This window comes from Thunnus maccoyii, chromosome 14 (genome assembly GCF_910596095.1).
Source record: "Thunnus maccoyii chromosome 14, fThuMac1.1, whole genome shotgun sequence".
NCBI lineage: Eukaryota > Metazoa > Chordata > Actinopteri > Scombriformes > Scombridae > Thunnus > Thunnus maccoyii.
The window spans coordinates 5,147,602-5,165,353 of NC_056546.1; the positions used below are offsets into that span (position 1 = coordinate 5,147,602).

Consider the following 17,752-nt stretch of genomic DNA (forward strand, 5'->3'; position numbering starts at 1 on the left):
GTTTATCTTAGTCAAAGACAGACCAAAAACAAACAACCAATGCCAACAAGAAGAACAGAACACTGTACTTGTAGCTAATTATATTTGCCCAGATGTATTTTGTTTGTTTTCTTCTGTTTGTTCTGTTACTTATTTTTCATTGATTTACTATAGTAACTGTTCCTTTATGTTATTATGTTTGTATAGTTGGAAAAAAGTGAATAAAAACTTTAATTACATAAAGAAATGTAACATATTCCCCTTCCATCTCCCCGTCTCTTTCTCCAGAACGACAAGAAGACGCAGTTGGAGGGTAAACTGAAGGACGTCCGGTTTCGTTTGTCCGCTCAGAGGAAAGAGGTGGAGCAGACCAATCAGACCAGGGAAACACGCATCGCTGAAATCACACTGTTACAACAGCAGCTGCAAGTACGCAAAAACATACAATCTATAGCTTTGATCACAGGAAGAATTCATGATAACAGACACGCACTCGGAAACTGTAGAACATGTTCATGTAGTAGAGTAGTGTTAAATGTACTTCTACATGTAGTGAAAAAGGGAATCGATTAAAAAATTGTGATGTTTTTTGTTTGTTTTGTTTTTGTTGCAGGACTCCCAGCAGTGGTTGGGGAGGCTAATTCCTGATAAACAGAGTCTCAACGACCAGCTGAAACAGGTTCAACAGAACAGCCTCCAACGTGAGTATTACACACACTAAAAACACACTTAAATGTATAAATGATACATGTTTATTCTTGCATCACGTTTCAGGGTGTTTGTGCCAGTTATACTGTATATTTAACACGTTTCCACAGCAACAGTTATGAATGTAGAGTGGTGGACGTCATACAGTAAAGTGTTATAATTATTCCCATTAACACCTGCTCCAATTTTGATGGTTTTGATATTTTAAATTCCAATTAAAGGATTAGAAACGCACGGCTGTCAAGATAAAAGCAGGACTGTCGATGGTTTGAAGATAAAATGTTTTAACTACCATGACACATAATAATAAATCCTGAGCAAGCAGGATTACACCTACTTTCTATCACTGTCTCATTCGATATATTTGACACAAACCTATCTGTCTAACGGATCTAACCTGATCTCACACTGTCTCCGTGTGTTTAGGTGATAGTCTGTCATCCCTGCAGAAGGCCGTGGAGCAGAAGGAGACCAGCAGACAGCAGCTCAGAGAACAGCTGGATGCTGTGGAGAGAGAAACCAGGGCCAAACTGCTAGAAATAGATGCTTTCAACACCCAGCTGAAGGTAAACGGCTGATTAACCCAAACATTAAGACAGGACAGGAGATATGAGTCAGGGCTAAAGCAGGTAAATATATAATTGCCTTAATAAACAACATTGTTAACAAACTAACTAGATGCTGTCATGACACAGCAAAAAAACAAAACTATTTAATTGCACTTAAACAGAATTACCTGGAAAAATATCAGATATGAATCTAAAAGCCAACAATAGGACAGAAAGGGCACAAATGATTGAGCTAAATAGTAGAATTTGTATCGTTTGTGTCATTTGTTTTTGCATTCATGCAACTTTGAATATTGTTTTAACAGAACTTTTGACATTAAGGTTAAAAAGTACATGTGATAACACTTATAACACTCTTAAATGATACGACACCGCCTGAATTTGGCTCATAGAAGAAGAATGTTTTATGTCCATGTAACAAAAAACTGAAGTAACCAACATAAAGATGCAGTTTAATAATACTGATATCCTGTCTGGTTGATACATTGCTGTAGTGTTTTATTAATTCAAATAAATCTATGTAATTTAACAGCTAATTTACACATTAACTAGCTTGCGAAATGTAACATCATCCATGTTCAAACTGCTGTTAGCTAACATAGCTTTAAATAATGTCCTGTCCTGTCTGTCATACCTCCATCCTCACACTAGTTTAACATAGTCACAGTGTTTTCTGACTACTGTATCTGTGTCTGTCAGTGTGTTATTACTGTGTATTAATGGTCACTGCTGTGTTTCTGGTGTTAGCTGGTTCCTCAGACAGCAGCTTCATGTAGCTTTCACCAACAGTTCTCTACTGAGAGAGGAAGATGGAGGGATTGTTATTATTTTATTTCTTGGGGGGTCGGAGTACAGCAGTCTGTTCATGTTTCACAGACTTTTATCCCAGATTTTTTTTTCTTTTCTTATTTTCTCCTGATTTCCTCAGTCAGGTCAAAGTGAGGAGAGTTAGTCCTCTGGTGCGTCCCAACGAGGAGGAGAGGAGAATGAGAAGGAAGAAGGGAGGAAAACAACTACAATAAATTGATTTGTTGTAATTGCTAATCTAATAAAGCGGGTCCTCAGTTTTATTCAGCGTAGATAATATTACACTCTGATTTTGGGGAAGTGGCACAAAAATCTCGAAGCAACAAACAAAACCAGCGGTCTTGGACACCAGTCTGTCTAGAGGAAAGTGCAGCCACGCCTCAGTGGTGTAACTCTTTGTGAAACAGAAGCACAGACCACTGAGATGTGAACCATGTTTGACTATACTGCCCTCCGCCTTAATTTCCACACCACTTCTTCTCCCCCAAAATCCTCTCTCATCACACTGCCGTGTCCTCTCCGTCCTCCTAACCCACCGGGACTCTTCCTCTCTGCTTCTACTCGCTGTCTTCCTCCTTCATGTCTCATCCCCACTTCTCTCTTCCTGTACTTCTCGACCTCTTGCCTTCATTTTCTCCCTGTTATATTCTTTGTTTAATCCACATATTAAACCCTTCCTTTCTATATTTTCTACCCCCCTTTTTTTTATTTATCTCCCCACACTGGCCTTTTGCTCCCTTGCCAATGCCAGTCTCTGTGTGAGTTCTATGCCAACCACTGTGCCAGGATAGAAGCCCTGCGACGCCAGCTTCAGGAGGAACAGAGAGGGAGACAGGTAGAGCACACTGCCACTGCTGGACTGGGGTGGTACTGCAGCTGGGATGTAATCTCTAATATAAAATCATATGTCGAACACTTCTAATGGCAGACCTGGACTATAGAACTTTTTTTTTTTTGCATTTGGATTTGACCTGCTAATTTGGCAGATTATTGGAGAAATGGTAAAAAAAAAAACACCCTCTTGTCACACTACTAACCTGCAAGCTGCAAGTATTTTAGTCACTTTAGAAAGTTTTGTCTTTTAACAAAAACAAGCCAGACTTTTAAAAAAGCCTGGTTTGGGGCTGACACTCCTGTTTTTTAATATGTGTACTGCACTGCGTTGCCTCTTACCAGGCAGCTAGATGCTTGACTGTAATTGTCAAGCTGCGAGTGGGCACTGACACACATACTCATGTTTACTGATCCCTGGTATGTTGTTTGTTCTAGTCTCACAGGTCAGAGTCAGTAACACCTCTGACGATTTGGCACGCAATACTCATAAGTGGTGATGGAGAAAAAAAAACCTTTTTCATATCAAAAGACGTTTATTTAGCAAATAATCGGTTACTTCATCAGCAGTTACTTTTATGTGGTATTTTGTTTATCATATGTGGTTAAGGATGCAAGCATCTTTTACACATAAACACACATTTTACACATTTTAACTAAAACAGCAACACATCCTCATAAAATAGCGACAGTATAGGTCTAAAATTCAGGCCGTCAAAAACAACCTATAGTTAACGTTCATGCCATATAGGGAAAGATCAGGTTGTGGGTTAAAATGATCACTTGAAATGTGGTTTATACTTGTTTAATATTACGCAACCGTCATCGTCATGGCAGCAGTAAACACCACAACGTTACGTTTTTTTAAAAGAATGTCCCGACTCACAGTTGGAAATGGGAAAGCCTCCACCCAACCCGCCTCCTCCAAACAAGGTAAAATATTCTCATCAAGTCACCTTATATTGACGTCATCGTCACTCATAATTACTACGACGGCTAGGTGGCGGTTTTTGCTGGCCTGAGTTTTAGATCTATACTGTCCATTTTCTGGTGAGGGCGAGCTCAAAACAGTCATCTTTGTGTGTATATCTACATGTTCCTTTACTAGTAAGGACCTATATGGCTTAAAAATCAATTTTATCACAGTCTGAAAACAGATTGAACATAAATCTAGATGAGCTGAAGAGTCAGTTCAGGTTTACTGCAGGCTGCACTGAACTGGCTGACAACTCTGGGCTGTTGCCAACTCGAGCCTGTTTTTATAATTCTGGCTACACTTACAGTTGTAACAGCACATTACTCATCACAGTGAGTCACAAACGCCTCTCCTTACATGAGTCAAGCCAAAAAGCACACTCTTTTTTTTTTTTTGTTTTGTTTAATGTATACTGAAAGGAAACCATCACGGGTCATGGATTAAAACATAACCCAGGTACTTGGAAAACTATCGATAAACAGAGATACTACATGCAAACACCTCATCCTCGGGTTATACATGAAATTATTTGAATAGCACTCAGTTTTTTATTTAAGCACCCACTCTGCATGTATTCCACCTTTAAACTCTGCAAGTGGAGCTCGCAAATGAGCCGAAATGTTAGGAACAAAGGCCAGAAGGACGTCATATGTCAAATGTTTCCCTCTCAGATTCAATTTTAAGGACACTCTTAATTTATTTAAAGCTCTTACAAGTAGGAAGAGTGCTGACTGATGAGTTCTCCTGAATACATTAATGTGTAAATATGGACTCAAGCATAAACTGTCTGTGAGTGTGTGTTTGTCTGTGTTGATCGTACATGTGTGCGTGTGTGTGTGTGTGTGTATGTGTGTGTGTTTCAGTGCCAGGAGCAGGGACAGCTACAGGAGTGTGTGTCAGCCGTCAGGGTGTGTCTGGCACGGCTAGACTACGTTATAAAGGTTCACACAACAACCCAGCCTCGCCTCCCCTACCAGCCCAACCCTCTCCTCTCTGTCTCTTCCTTCCTTCTTCTTCTTCTTCTCCTCTTGTGTATCTTCCTTTCCTGTTTTTCTACTCTTCATCCTTTCTCCTCTTTGCTTCATCTTTTGTTCCTATTTTCCCTTCTCTTTATCTTCTCTCTCTCTCTCCTCTGCTTCCTGTCCTCTAAAATTAATGTATCCTCTCTATCTGTCCTCCTTTTTCAGCTCCACATCTTTTCTTTGCCAAGCTGGTGTTAGCTCACTACGTAGCCAGCTGGCTAACTATGCTCCCATGATTAACGCTGCACACAGTGGTCATGCTAAGCTAGCGGCCGTGCTGGGTTAGCAGGTGTACTAGATGAGGTGTTGCTATGCTAGGCTACTTTACTAGATTAGCACACTGTCCTGTAATACTACTTCCTTTATGCCACAAGAGGATGTTTCAGCCAGACAAGTAGAAGCTAGTAGATGTTTAGTAGGCTAGCATGTTGATAACGTAGAATCTGAGTATGGTCTATTTATTTTTGTGTGAATGTGTGTGTCTGTCCAGTCCGTTGGTGCAGGAGTGTGTGCTCAGCATGCTGTGTCGTCTCATATGTTTCCACTTCATGTTTCAGGCGATTTGGAGTTCTCTGTCTCTCCAAAGTTGTAGTTTCACTCCTCCGTCAGTCTCTTCTTGTGGTTTGATTGGTTTGCTTGTCCATGAAGGTTTTCTCACATTGGTTGTTTGGCTGAAACACGACAGATCCCTTGTGTTGTTATAGTAACAGAGTGTTTTCTAATGGCACAGCTGGTTGTCATGACTACACAGAACTGCCCCCCTCCTCCTCCACCACATCCCCCGTCTCCCCTTCTCCCCCTCATCCTTTTTTTTGTTTACTATTAACCCCTCCCACAAACATATTGTGCTTTGTGCAAGCTCCGCCCCGCCACCGTGACCAGAGCCCTGTCTGTGTTTGGGACTCTGGTCTCCAGTAGTGATAAAACCCACCTCCAGTGACATGCACCACCCCAAAAAAACACCTCTCAAAAACAAAATGTATGATTTCTAACAATCCCAAGACTCAAAATTAGGTTCACTTCAGTTTGTTAAACATTTCATGATTAGTAAGTTTATCTGCTACCTCATTGATCTGCAGACTAGCAGGTACCTTAGTTAATGTTAGTTAGTAATAATTATAATAATAAGGCTGCAACTAATGATCATTTTCATTATCAATTAATATGCAGATGATGTTCACGATTAACTGATTTATCATTTTGTCCATTAAACAGTTAAGGTGACGTCTTTAAATGTCTTATTTTGTCCAACCAACAGACAAAGACCCAAAAATATTCACTTTACTGTCAAATATGACAAAGAAAAGCATTAAATTATCACATTCGAGGAGCTGAAACCAGCAAACATTTGGCATTTTTGCCTAAAAAAACCTGACTGAAATGATTAAAGAATAGTTGATGATTAATTTTCTGTTGATGGACTGATCGTTGCAGCTCGAGGTAGTAATACATTTTATTTCTAGAGGGCTTTTCTAAATACTCAAAGATTCTTTACATCACACTTTACAATTTTCTACTATCTTCTATGATAGTAAACTAAATATTTTTGGGTTGTTGTCTGTTGGTGAATCAGGAAAATAATCAACAGATAAATCAATAATGAATCAATCATTAGTTGCAGCCCTGGTCTCATAGGCTGTAAACGTGCTGTTGAATATGATGTTGTGAAAAACCTCTTCACTGACAGTAGCTGGTTGTTTATTTTTCAGGTGTCCACATCAAATTAAGTAACTGTTATAGAGTTGGTGCAATCCCTAAAAAACATCATCTGTCAATCACTTAACATCGTTGACCAGTTGCAGGTGATGGTATATTAGGTGGCAGTGAGCAAGGCCATAACATGCGTAAACACTTTTTTGAAGGTTAACCTGTAGTTTAGACCAGTTTAGTTTTGTTTGGTGTATAGTTTTTGGCTAACTCAAATCCTTCCTCCAGAGCCAGTGACTGGATTGGAAATCATCAGTCTCCTCACCAGAAACAGGACGGGATGTGCCGCCACTGAGCTAACTTGTTTATCTCATGAACTGCTTTAATACACTCACTGACAAGTTTGGAGGCCTTAAAGCAGTTTCACCTGCAGCGAAGAATCAGCTGGAACTGCTTTTTGAACACAAAAAGCAGTGAGCTGCTCGCCAACCTTGTCTATTAAGATTTTATATTGACATCGTTGCCATGGTTACCAGCAACAGATGGGGCGGAGCTTGCCTTGATCACCTGACTAATACATATTGCTGCTATTGCTGTTGTTGCTGTTGTTGTTGTTGCCGCTGCTACTGCTCTTTTTGTTGTTGTCGATGGTAACCCATAGCAACCAGCCCTCTGATCCCACTTCCTCCTCACTGCTTGTTCCTTTCCTGTATCCCACGATGCCTTGCAGGAGCTGAGGGAAATCCACAGCCGGCAGCAGAGACAGAAACAGAAGGAGCTGGAAGGAGACGCACACACACTGACACACACACACACTCACATACACACCCCGAGCGAGAGAAAGTCTGCTGAACTGCAGGAAAGCAGGTAAGAATATATACCAGAGAGTTGCAAATGCATTGAATTTTACTAAAGCGATTACATTAAGAAGGAAAAAAAGTATTTGTCAGCGGCTGCCATGAAAAGACGTTCAAAATACGAAAGACGGTTTCTCAGATTCGTCCTTTCGTGTGTTTCTCTCTCAGGTTGTCATCAGAGGAAAGCGTAGCCTGGAGGGATGAAGCTGGAGGCTCCGTCCCAAAAGCTCCTAGCCCCGCCACCAGCTCCGCGCCACACGCCTGGCTAAACAGAGTGACTCAAGAAGAGGAGGAGAGGAAGAGGAGAGGGATGGAGGAGGAGGACGAAGGCCGGAAGGGAGCGGGATCAGTAGAAGAGAAGGAGGACGAGGGGAAAGGGAAGAAAGACATGCAGGAGAAACTGACCAAGTTATTCAGCCAGCCGAGCGACCCCTGGACTTCAGCAGGTGTGTTACGACTAGTATGTGCACATGAAATAGAGAATTAGGAACAAATGAGACACCAAGATCTGGGACTGGTGTTTAGTGGTAACCTGTGTATGATGTCATCAGTGGCTAATTAATTCACTTGATATGGCACCTCCACTTAATTTCAGGGGGTTAGATTATTGGCATGTGTCAAAAATCAATAATCCATAATGGAAGAAAAGACTTTGACACACTGTCCTCTAAACTCTGAACTGATTCTAGCTCATAGCTCTGTTAGCAAGAAGCAGCACTGTGTCTTTTTGTAGGGCTGCACCGTAAACATCGATGCATCAGTTGAAAAGCATCACGACACATTTCGTCAGTTGAATCGCTGCCTCTTTTTTTAAGCTGTGTTATTATATACAGAGTAAAGCAGGGTGGCAGCAAGACAGGCTGCAAACTGTCTCTAAGTGACTCAAACACATAACTGTGATGGAAACAGAGGACAGAGCAGCGTGGAGAAGAGTGACTCTGTTTCCTGCTCTGACTCTGACACTCTCAGTTCTGGTGTTAAATGTTAGCAAAGTCAGCTAAACTAATTTTGAATCAGACGCTGCTTACCTCGTCTACAGTCCAGTGTGATTGAATCTTCATCCTTCTGTCCACATGTGAAAGTGTCCTCGAGTGAGACACAGAACCCCTAATTGCTCCCAGAGCCTCGCATGGTAGCTCACTGCCATCAGTGTGAGTGTGTGTATGAATAAATAAATGCTATATAGTCCATTTACCATTTAACAAAACTTCACCAGACAGTCTGTGGAGTTTAAATAACAGCAGACAGTGATGGTAGGTTCTAGTCTATGTTGTTTATTCTCTCTAATTCTCTGTTCATTAACAGTAGAAAAGGCTCCGGTACCCAATCTGTTTGACCAGAAGGCTCCAGTCAGCAGCTTCGACCAGCAGCAGCAGCCGGTGAAGGTGGTCTACTACAGGGCTCTTTATCCATTCGACGCTCGCAGCCATGACGAGATCAGTATCGCCCCTGGAGATGTAATCATGGTATGGAGTGTGCACATTAACTCAGTATTCATACACTTGTTTCCTTTGACCAACCACCTTATGACCAGCTACGGAGAAAACGGGGACACAAGGTTATGATGGTGTAGTTTGAGGTCATGTGTCTTCAGTTGATCAATTTTAACAAAGATGATTTTTTATAAAATGATGTTTTATTGCCTCTTTTGTTTAGTATTGTGTGTGTTTGTGTGTGTTTTTGTATTTAAAAGTCTCCTGTGTGTGTATGTGTGTGTTTTATCTGTGTAGCTCTACACTCTCTGAGGTGTGTGTGTGTGTGTGTGTGCGTGTCTCGTCTGTGTGTGTATGACTGTGGTGTGTGTATTAACTCGTTTCCTCTCTTCTCTGCTGTGCAAACTGAAGGTGAAGGGGGAATGGGTAAGTTCTTGCCCCGGTCCAGTGTTGTGCCTCCACCAATCACAAGCCAGCAGTCATTTGAACTCTTGTTGTTATTGGTTCATCTCACGTCATCTCCATGTTCATTCATTTTCTAGCGGATGAATGTCTTTTGCTTTTTTTGTTGTTTTTTTTAAACCGAGCACATCTTAACCAGATCTGTTGTTACGCTTGTTTTTGTTTTCACGGTTAATGTGTAAAGTTATGAATGTGTTTAACGGTTAAAATTCACAGTCCGTCTCTGAATAAATGAATCATTTGACCTGCTGTGTGAAAAATACATAAAACACATTTTTCATTACCATCAACTTGTCCATAAATAAACTTCAACATACATAAGTTAAGACTTAAAAAAAACACGATACAACATTTTAACATCTTTGGATTAAAAGAAAAGTTCACAATTTTTCAAGTCTGTCTTATAACAGTAGTAGGATGCCAGTATGTGGATTGAAACAGCTCGCTGTAATCGTTCCTCCTGTCAATACTGGCCAATAAGAGATCCCATCTTAGTACGCTGTCAAAGGAAGTGATGGAGGACAAAATCTACAGTCATCTTTCAGTGCAAAAATGTGTTTCAAAGTTTTGTTTGGTACAAAATGCCCTCTTGATGTTAGTTTTCCTCCATGACAGCTCAACATAGACATATAAACACAGATAAATTTATATATTTGTACAAAACAGACTGACGTTGGTTGATATCCACCTGATTTGTCCAACTCAGACTAACTTACTTTTCACACAGAACCAGGTCTGCAGATTTTGGCCCCATCAGAAAAGGATCCTTCAACAGCAAGTATGAACAGGAGGAATGTTTACAACAAGCATAAACTGTTCTAGTGTTCATTTGGGCACCTGACGATTGTCTTTAGACAGATTTGAACAATTTTTAATTTATCCTTTATGCTGATTGTTTTTAAAAATCCAACAGTAGTTCAAAACAAAAGTGTTTGCTAATATAAAATATATGAGACAGCAACATGAAAGGATAGAAGAAATGGATGTTTTAAATTTTAGAGTGAAGTGAACAGCCAGACGTTTAATCATGAGGTCATTTATAAAAGTTGAATTATTTAGTTAGATACATAATTGAAAAAGGTCTTCTTCATCATAAGAGCCTTTCTGTTACACTGAGAAACTGTGACAAGTAAAGGAAGCAGAGCACAACATCAGCATTTACAGAAGTCAATTTATCAAGTAAATATGACTCCTCTCTCACACTTATCAGATTAATTTGGTAATCTTACTTCCTGGAACTCCTGAACAGCCATCTGCTGCTCCTTCTGCTGTTGTGGCCATTGTTCTCTGGTCTCTCCCATCATAGTGTTATTGCTATATGGAATCTGAACTTACATGTGTCTTCTTTACCTTAATCGTGCCTCTCTGCCCTGATAGGTGGATGAGTCGCAGACAGGAGAGCCTGGTTGGCTGGGAGGAGAGCTCAGGGGGCGGACCGGTTGGTTTCCGGCCAATTACGCAGAACGGATACCCGACAGCGAAGCTCCGATCAGCCTGCGATCCACAGCCTCTGCAACCCCGACCTCAGCCCAGCAGCCAATGAGCACGCCTCCCCCAGCACCTGGACAGACCTCCTCCTCCGCATCCTCCGCCAACAGTAACTGGGCCGACTTCAGCACCACGTGAGTCCCGCTGATGTCACTGCTTCATTTAAGGACAAAATATAATAAACTGTCACTAATTGACTAATTAGATTAATGTATTATATGTTTAAATACCTGCAATACTCCTAATACACATGTCATCTGTGTGTTTATATTTGCAGTTGGCCCTCAAATACAGCCAGCCAATCAGACAGCGAGGGATGGGACGCCTGGCCGACCTCTTCAACCAGTCAGAATCCATCGCTCAGCGTTCCCTCGGCGCAGCTACGGCAACGCTCCGCCTTCACACCCGCCACCATGACGACAGGCTCCTCTCCTTCTCCTGTGCTGGGACAGGTAACGTCATAGTCACTGCTAGTCCTAAACATGAAGTGGATAAACGTTTCAGATTCAGATAGAAAAGCTGCGTTTATATATGAAAACCTGAACTAATTGTTCTGATCGGCTGTTATTCAGGGGGAGAAGGTGGAGGGTCTTCAGGCTCAGGCCTTGTATCCCTGGAGAGCCAAGAAGGACAACCACCTCAACTTCAACAAAAACGAGGTAGAGATCAACTGAGATTCGCTGTATTTTTTCGTTCAGTTGTGCACGTTGTATATTATTATTATTATTATGTTTTTTACTGATTTATAACTTTATTCTCGTTATTGTTCCTCTAGATAATAACCGTGTTGGAGCAGCAGGACATGTGGTGGTTAGGAGAACTGCAGACCGGACAAAGAGGCTGGTTCCCCAAAAGTTACGTCAAGCTCATCTCTGCCACTATGGCGGCCCCAGCCGGCGCCACGCCACGCAGCAAAAACCCTAGGTAGGTTCAAATGCCAAATTTCAATAAAAGGTAGAAATTTTGGCGGTGCGCCACCGCAGAAATATGCCGCTGCTAAAATTTCACACGATCATTAATATCAGTGGGCTACTAATGATTTTGAAGTTAATATTCCTGAGCCTGCTGGATTTGGATGGAGTCCATCGCATTTAAAAATAGAGCGAGAGTTCCCAGAACAGATAAAAAATGTCTATAAAACCAAATTTTAAATGGCAGCACTGCGACTGAAGCCAAGTGTGAAGCTGCTAAAACGACCACGGCCAACAGTAGGGAGTGGGCCGGAGATAAAAAACTTCCTTCTCACTGAGTTTTATGATGTTAAAAAGACAAAGTCAGATTTTAAAAGCTCTGACTGCTGCCGTGGGATGTCATTAACGCCAACATGAACCACAACAGAGGTATACTGAGACAGCAAACTAGGAATTTCTGCCAGAATGTCATTTACCTTTATTAAGTAACACTTGTGCTTTCCTACTATGACACCTTGAAATGTCTGCTGTGAAAAAGGCCTTTACTGCAGCTACAGATCCTCAGACGCTCTAGCCCTTTAACTTCATATAGCTCGGTCAGTTTATTATAGAGTTGTAATGACAACACTTGAGAACAATTGTTTATTACATGCTAATACTACTCTCTTTTTATTGTAAAACTGCAAAAAATACACATTCACCATTTAAATAAAGTCTTTTATTTTCCTCCTTGTCTCTTCTAGTGAATCTGGAGTGTCAGAAAGTCCACCCAATGGAAAACGCCCCTCGCCTTCCCCGACCAAACCCTCCGAGTCTGGAGAAGGTAACACGCCAGGATGTGTGCACTTTTAAAAAGTCAGGCGGGAAAATGTCATTTACTCTAAACACGTGTCTGTGTGTGTGCGTCTGTACAGAGTACATAGCCATGTACACCTACGAGAGCAGTGAACAGGGCGACCTGAGTTTCCAGCAAGGAGATATCGTCATGGTGACCAGGAAAGAAGGGGATTGGTGGACGGGCATGGTCGGGGGCAAGACCGGAGTCTTCCCGTCCAATTACGTCAAACCGCGGGACTCATCCTCAGAGGTGAGATGTAGTTTAGAAACAAATCAGGATGGACCAGAACTATTGGTTTTCACAGGACGACGGAAATATTATAACAATTATAATGATTTTTATTTTAAACTTATTTCTGTCTCTAGTCTTTGGGACCAGCAGGGAAGACGGGCAGCCTGGGGAAGAAACCAGGTAAGCGTTCAGGTATAATATTGCTTCATTCTAGCTGCTGCAGTCTGATCTGTACTGTCTATAGATTAATTAAATAATTAATTGAACAAGTTAAGCATTCAACTAGCAATGGAGCTGCTAATAATAAAAGCCATCCTAGGAATAAAAAAATATGGCTTACAGGAGCAGAACTAACCACGTCTTCTTCCTGTTCTTAACTCCATCAGAGATTGCTCAGGTCATCGCCCCCTACAGTGCAACAGGAGCAGAGCAGCTGACGTTAGCTCCAGGACAGCTCATCCTCATCAGGAAAAAGAACCCAGGGGGCTGGTGGGAGGGTGAGCTCCAGGTACAGAGGCACAAACTCTGATATATGTCCAGAAATATCCATCATGTTATCCTTGCATAAAGAGATATGATAAGGTGGAGTAAAAGAAAGGCCAGGAGTCACTGATTATTCAGCAATAAATGTCCTAATCCGGTTTAATTAAACCAAATACCAAAAGTTTACAGGATAATGCAGGACATGCAGACTCTGTGATTAACGACTAATGACATGCTGTGCTCTGATTGGTCCAGGCCCGGGGGAAAAAGCGTCAGATAGGTTGGTTCCCGGCCAACTACGTGAAGCTGCTCAGTCCCAGCACCAGCAAGACCACACCCACAGAGCCCACCCCTCCTAAACTGGCTCCTGCCAGCACAGGTACACACATGATGGACGAGTACATGCAAACACAATTCATTCAAAATCCTTCGGTTGCTCATAGAAGATGCTGTTACACCTGCTTAAATTAAAACATCATTTACACAATTATCTACAGAAAGTTGTCTTTGCTTGATATCTGAAATAAATGTTTTGAAGGCTGATTTCATTTATTTAAAAGTTGACTAATAACTCATTTCTTGTACATTTCTACCAATTCTGACATTTGAATGAGATTTGAGAAATTCTGATAGATTACCACAAGTTAAAGCTTTATAGGTTTGTAGGTGAGTAAATACATCTGCACTGTCTCTGAAAGAACAAGAATGTCTCAGGTGTGACGGTGATGATATGATGTAATCGATCTGCTGCGTTTTGTTTCTTTACAAAACATCAGCCTGATATCTGCAGACTGCTGCTAGCTAGCGTTAGCCACCCGGCACGTAGAGAAAAAACTGAACAAAGTAGAATCTGGAAACTGTTTGAAACGTTTCAACTCTCTTAACTAGAGATGAGACCTCATTAACAAACCGAGAGTACAGTCTGCCTCTCTCGTAGTGAATATAACAGTCACATCTACGAGAGAGGCAGAGACAGCTAGCCGCCCAGAGTCATGACAGTCCCATAAACTGCGGCAGGTGAACATGTAGTGAAACTGATCACGTCACAGTTTGTCATGACTCAAAATGGCTAATGTAGCCAGCTACCAGCTATGTTACTTTTTGACTAAAATAACCTTTTTTGTGCATATTGTAATAACATTTTAATTGAATATATCACCCAGCAATAGTTCATATTAAAGGAGAAATGGTGTCTGTGTGTCAGACCGTCAGCTGACTTCCTGTCCGTCATGTCTGTCCCGAAGCTCTGTGTCAGGTGATCGGCATGTACGACTACGTGGCTCAGAACGACGACGAGCTGGCCTTCATGAAGGGTCAGGTGATCACAGTGCTCAACAAGGACGACTGCGATTGGTGGAAAGGAGAGCTCAACGGGAGAGAGGGTCTGTTTCCTAGCAACTACGTCAAACTCACAACGGACACTGACCCGAGCACACAGTGTGAGTACACACACGCTCATAACCTCTCACCTTCAGTGTGTTTCACAGAACACATACAGATTAATATTAAAAAACTAAAATATTAACATTAACTATCAATAACACACACAGTCACACTTTACACACTGAAGCACTCTCTCTCTCTCTCCCACACACACACACAAACACACACACCCCAGAGCCAGGTGTGGAGATGCTGTCCCTCTCTCAGTATTTGACCCCCCGGGTTGGTTTGACCTTTCACCTTTTGACCTCAACACTCCTTTGGGCCTCTTTGATAACCTCCCAGTCATGCACCACCTCTGGGTGGTGTTTGTGTGTGTTTGTATGGTGTGTATGTGCATGCATGTGTGTGTGTGTGTGTGTATATTTTGCGTACATTAGTGTAAAAGTGTTTTCCCTTCTTCCTGCATGTTTCCCTTCAGCATGATCCACCATAGACCTAGAGTTTGTAGAGCGGAGACACTGAGACACCGGCAGTAAAACCTGGACTGAAGCTATTTGTTGTTGAACAGCAAACATTCTCTACACAATAAAAGACAAGAAAACACAAATTATTCTTCAAAAGACGTCCAGTAAAAAGGACAAATGAGCTCCAGACAAACAAGATACAAGATGAGTCAGACATAAATAGCAGCAGATTCATATCATGATGGTATATTATGTAATCATTTAATAAAATTCAAATTAAATATTGAAAGAAAGGCAATTAAAAACTATTGAAGTTCTTCTTTCCTTTGTGTGAAGAATATTTAATGTTATTTTTTTCTTTCCCTATACTGATATTCTTATTAATTAATTATTTATTCATAATATTGATTTCGACCGTATCAACACAGCTCTGCCTACAAATCATTCCAAGTTTTATTTTTTCTGACTTTATGTCCATGTCAGCAGAAAACTGACAACTCAAGTTTTTTATAAGTTGAATCGTCACAAATAAACAAAATCACACAAATATTATAGAAACTTTGATGCCACGATGTGAATTTCAAGCAATCAGTCATTAAAATTGTATAAAACCCCAAATGCACAAATGCATTTTCTTTAATAAAAGCTTTTTCTAGCACATGAAGTCTTTGTATCTTAAATAAAACGAGGTTGATGATTATTCTTGATCTACTGTGGCTTGGATTCATTTGTATGTCGCCTCAGATAAAAGATTAAATGTAATTATGTAATAATCATGAGCTAAAGAAAACCAAATATTTTCTCTTAAACATGTTGCTCCCACTCGACCGTCATTATTCAAAAATCATCCAAAAAACCCAAAACAAACATAAAAGAAAACAAAGTTCAACTTGTTCTTGTATTGAAAAGCTTTAGTCTGTTGTAACAAATGCTGATAAATTATAGAAAAATAACACGAGTTACACTAATGTCCTGACATTATAGTTAAACCTGCTAATATAGGAATATTTGTGTGACTCCCTGATGAACATTAGTCTACATGTGATCATGTTTTTAGCATGTTTTAGTTTGAATGATCGCTACTAGAGCTGCAACTAACAATTATTTTCATTATCGATTAATTCCTCTTTTTTTTTTCTCGATTAATCGATTACTTGTTTGGCCTATAAAATGTTGATGTCAAGATGATGTCATCAAATGGCTTGTTTTGTTCCAACCAACAGTTACAACACAAAGATATTTAGTTTATTATCACAGAAGACTGAAGAAACCAGAAATATGACTGAAATATGGCAAAAAACGATTAATCGATTGTCATAATAGTTGGCAACTAATCGCTACTAATCATTGCAGCTCTAATCGCTACATAACCAGTCCGCCCGCTACAAATTCTTGTAGTTCTGGAGTTCATAAACAGGATATCCGTCACGCCGCCCGCTCTACATCCTCTATTTCTATGCTAGGTTAGACCACACCTCCACACTCTCTGTCTTGCTGCACGCTCCACCCACCTAGCACCCGATTGGTTGTTGTTGTTGTTGTTGTTTTGTTTAGTTGTTTTTGTTGATGTTGTTGTTGTCGTCCTCTCTCTAGGATCATATCATTACCCAGAACCCCCCTCTTCCTCAAAGCCCTCAAAGAGACCCACTAGGCCACGCCCACTAGGCCACTCAACCAATGGGACAGCAGCAAGAGGTCACATGACCCGGAAATGGCGACTCTCCACCAATAGAAGCCAGAGAGAAAGAGAGAGAGAGAGAGAGAGACAGACAGACAGACAGACTGTAACGTTTTAAACGCCCAGTGGTGGCGAGAACTCTGTCTATGCATGGCTCTGACCGGACATGACCAAACTCTCTGGCTCCAAACAGCACTGTTCAACAGGAGGGAGATCAATAGTCAGGACTCCTCTCCTCTCCCCTCCTCTTCTCCTCCTCCTCCGTCTTTTTCTTCTTCTTCTTCTTCTTCTTCTTCTTCTTCTTCTTTCTCTTTTACCAGTTGGAAGGTGTTTTTTTAGAAGAGGAGGGAAGGAAGAAGAGAGGAGAGGAGGAGATTGAAGGAGGTGTGACTATTGAGCTCCTTTCTTCCCCCCCCCCACCCCCCCGATTGGACTGATTTAACATGCAGTTTTTTGGATCACAGTGACTGTATACACACACACACACATCACACACTCTCTCACACACACACACACACACACACATTAACACACAGCCGTATCCTAGCGTGGTAAAGTGGATAGTGGGTCATTTTGTGGCTTTACGGGAGATTCTCTCATTAGAATCAGTAGCCGCAGCTCATCCCCCTCCTCCCTCCTCTTTTTTTAAATTTCTTTTTTCTTTTTTTTTTGTACCTCGCTCCCATTGGTTCAGCAGCAGCTTCATTCACCTGTCAGTCGAAAGCGCTGGCTCCACCCCCCCCCCCACACTAACCCCTCCCCTCCCACAGCTTCACAGAAAGACCCACTATCTGCTGGAGGACAAGTTTCAATGTTAAAGGATCAGTCTGGAGATTTTTTTCGATATTTTTTTTTCTTATTGTCAACAAATCTCATGTACAGAAACAAACCGACAATGAACAGATCTAATAAAAAGTATCGTGTGTTGTACTCCGTTATTGTCTAAAAGCTATTAAAAACACGCTGGTGACATGTTTCTTGA

At 41.2% G+C, this 17,752-nt stretch overlaps 1 protein-coding gene across 6 annotated transcripts in view; it reads left to right on the forward strand.

The window, feature by feature from the left end:
• itsn1 (intersectin 1 (SH3 domain protein)) overlaps positions 1–17,752 on the forward strand; it is a 50,044-nt gene that overhangs the window by 15,450 nt on the left and 16,842 nt on the right. The window contains exons 15-32 of one of the 6 annotated variants that reach the window (XM_042432848.1): positions 268–408; positions 593–680; positions 1,114–1,253; positions 7,270–7,406; positions 7,565–7,842; positions 8,705–8,862; positions 10,019–10,069; positions 10,669–10,913; positions 11,057–11,231; positions 11,352–11,438; positions 11,555–11,703; positions 12,434–12,513; positions 12,605–12,777; positions 12,894–12,951; positions 13,146–13,267; positions 13,498–13,621; positions 14,487–14,681; positions 16,686–17,723. In XM_042432848.1, coding sequence (XP_042288782.1) covers positions 268–408; positions 593–680; positions 1,114–1,253; positions 7,270–7,406; positions 7,565–7,842; positions 8,705–8,862; positions 10,019–10,069; positions 10,669–10,913; positions 11,057–11,231; positions 11,352–11,438; positions 11,555–11,703; positions 12,434–12,513; positions 12,605–12,777; positions 12,894–12,951; positions 13,146–13,267; positions 13,498–13,621; positions 14,487–14,681; positions 16,686–16,687 — 2,403 coding nt within the window. In that variant the 3' untranslated portion in view covers positions 16,688–17,723. Of the gene's footprint in view, positions 1–267; positions 409–592; positions 681–1,113; positions 1,254–7,269; positions 7,407–7,564; positions 7,843–8,701; positions 8,863–10,018; positions 10,070–10,668; positions 10,914–11,056; positions 11,232–11,351; positions 11,439–11,554; positions 11,704–12,433; positions 12,514–12,604; positions 12,778–12,893; positions 12,952–13,145; positions 13,268–13,497; positions 13,622–14,486; positions 14,682–16,685; positions 17,724–17,752 lie in introns of those variants that run through there. The other 5 variants (XM_042432847.1, XM_042432850.1, XM_042432853.1 and 2 more) reach the window with 5 other exon arrangements.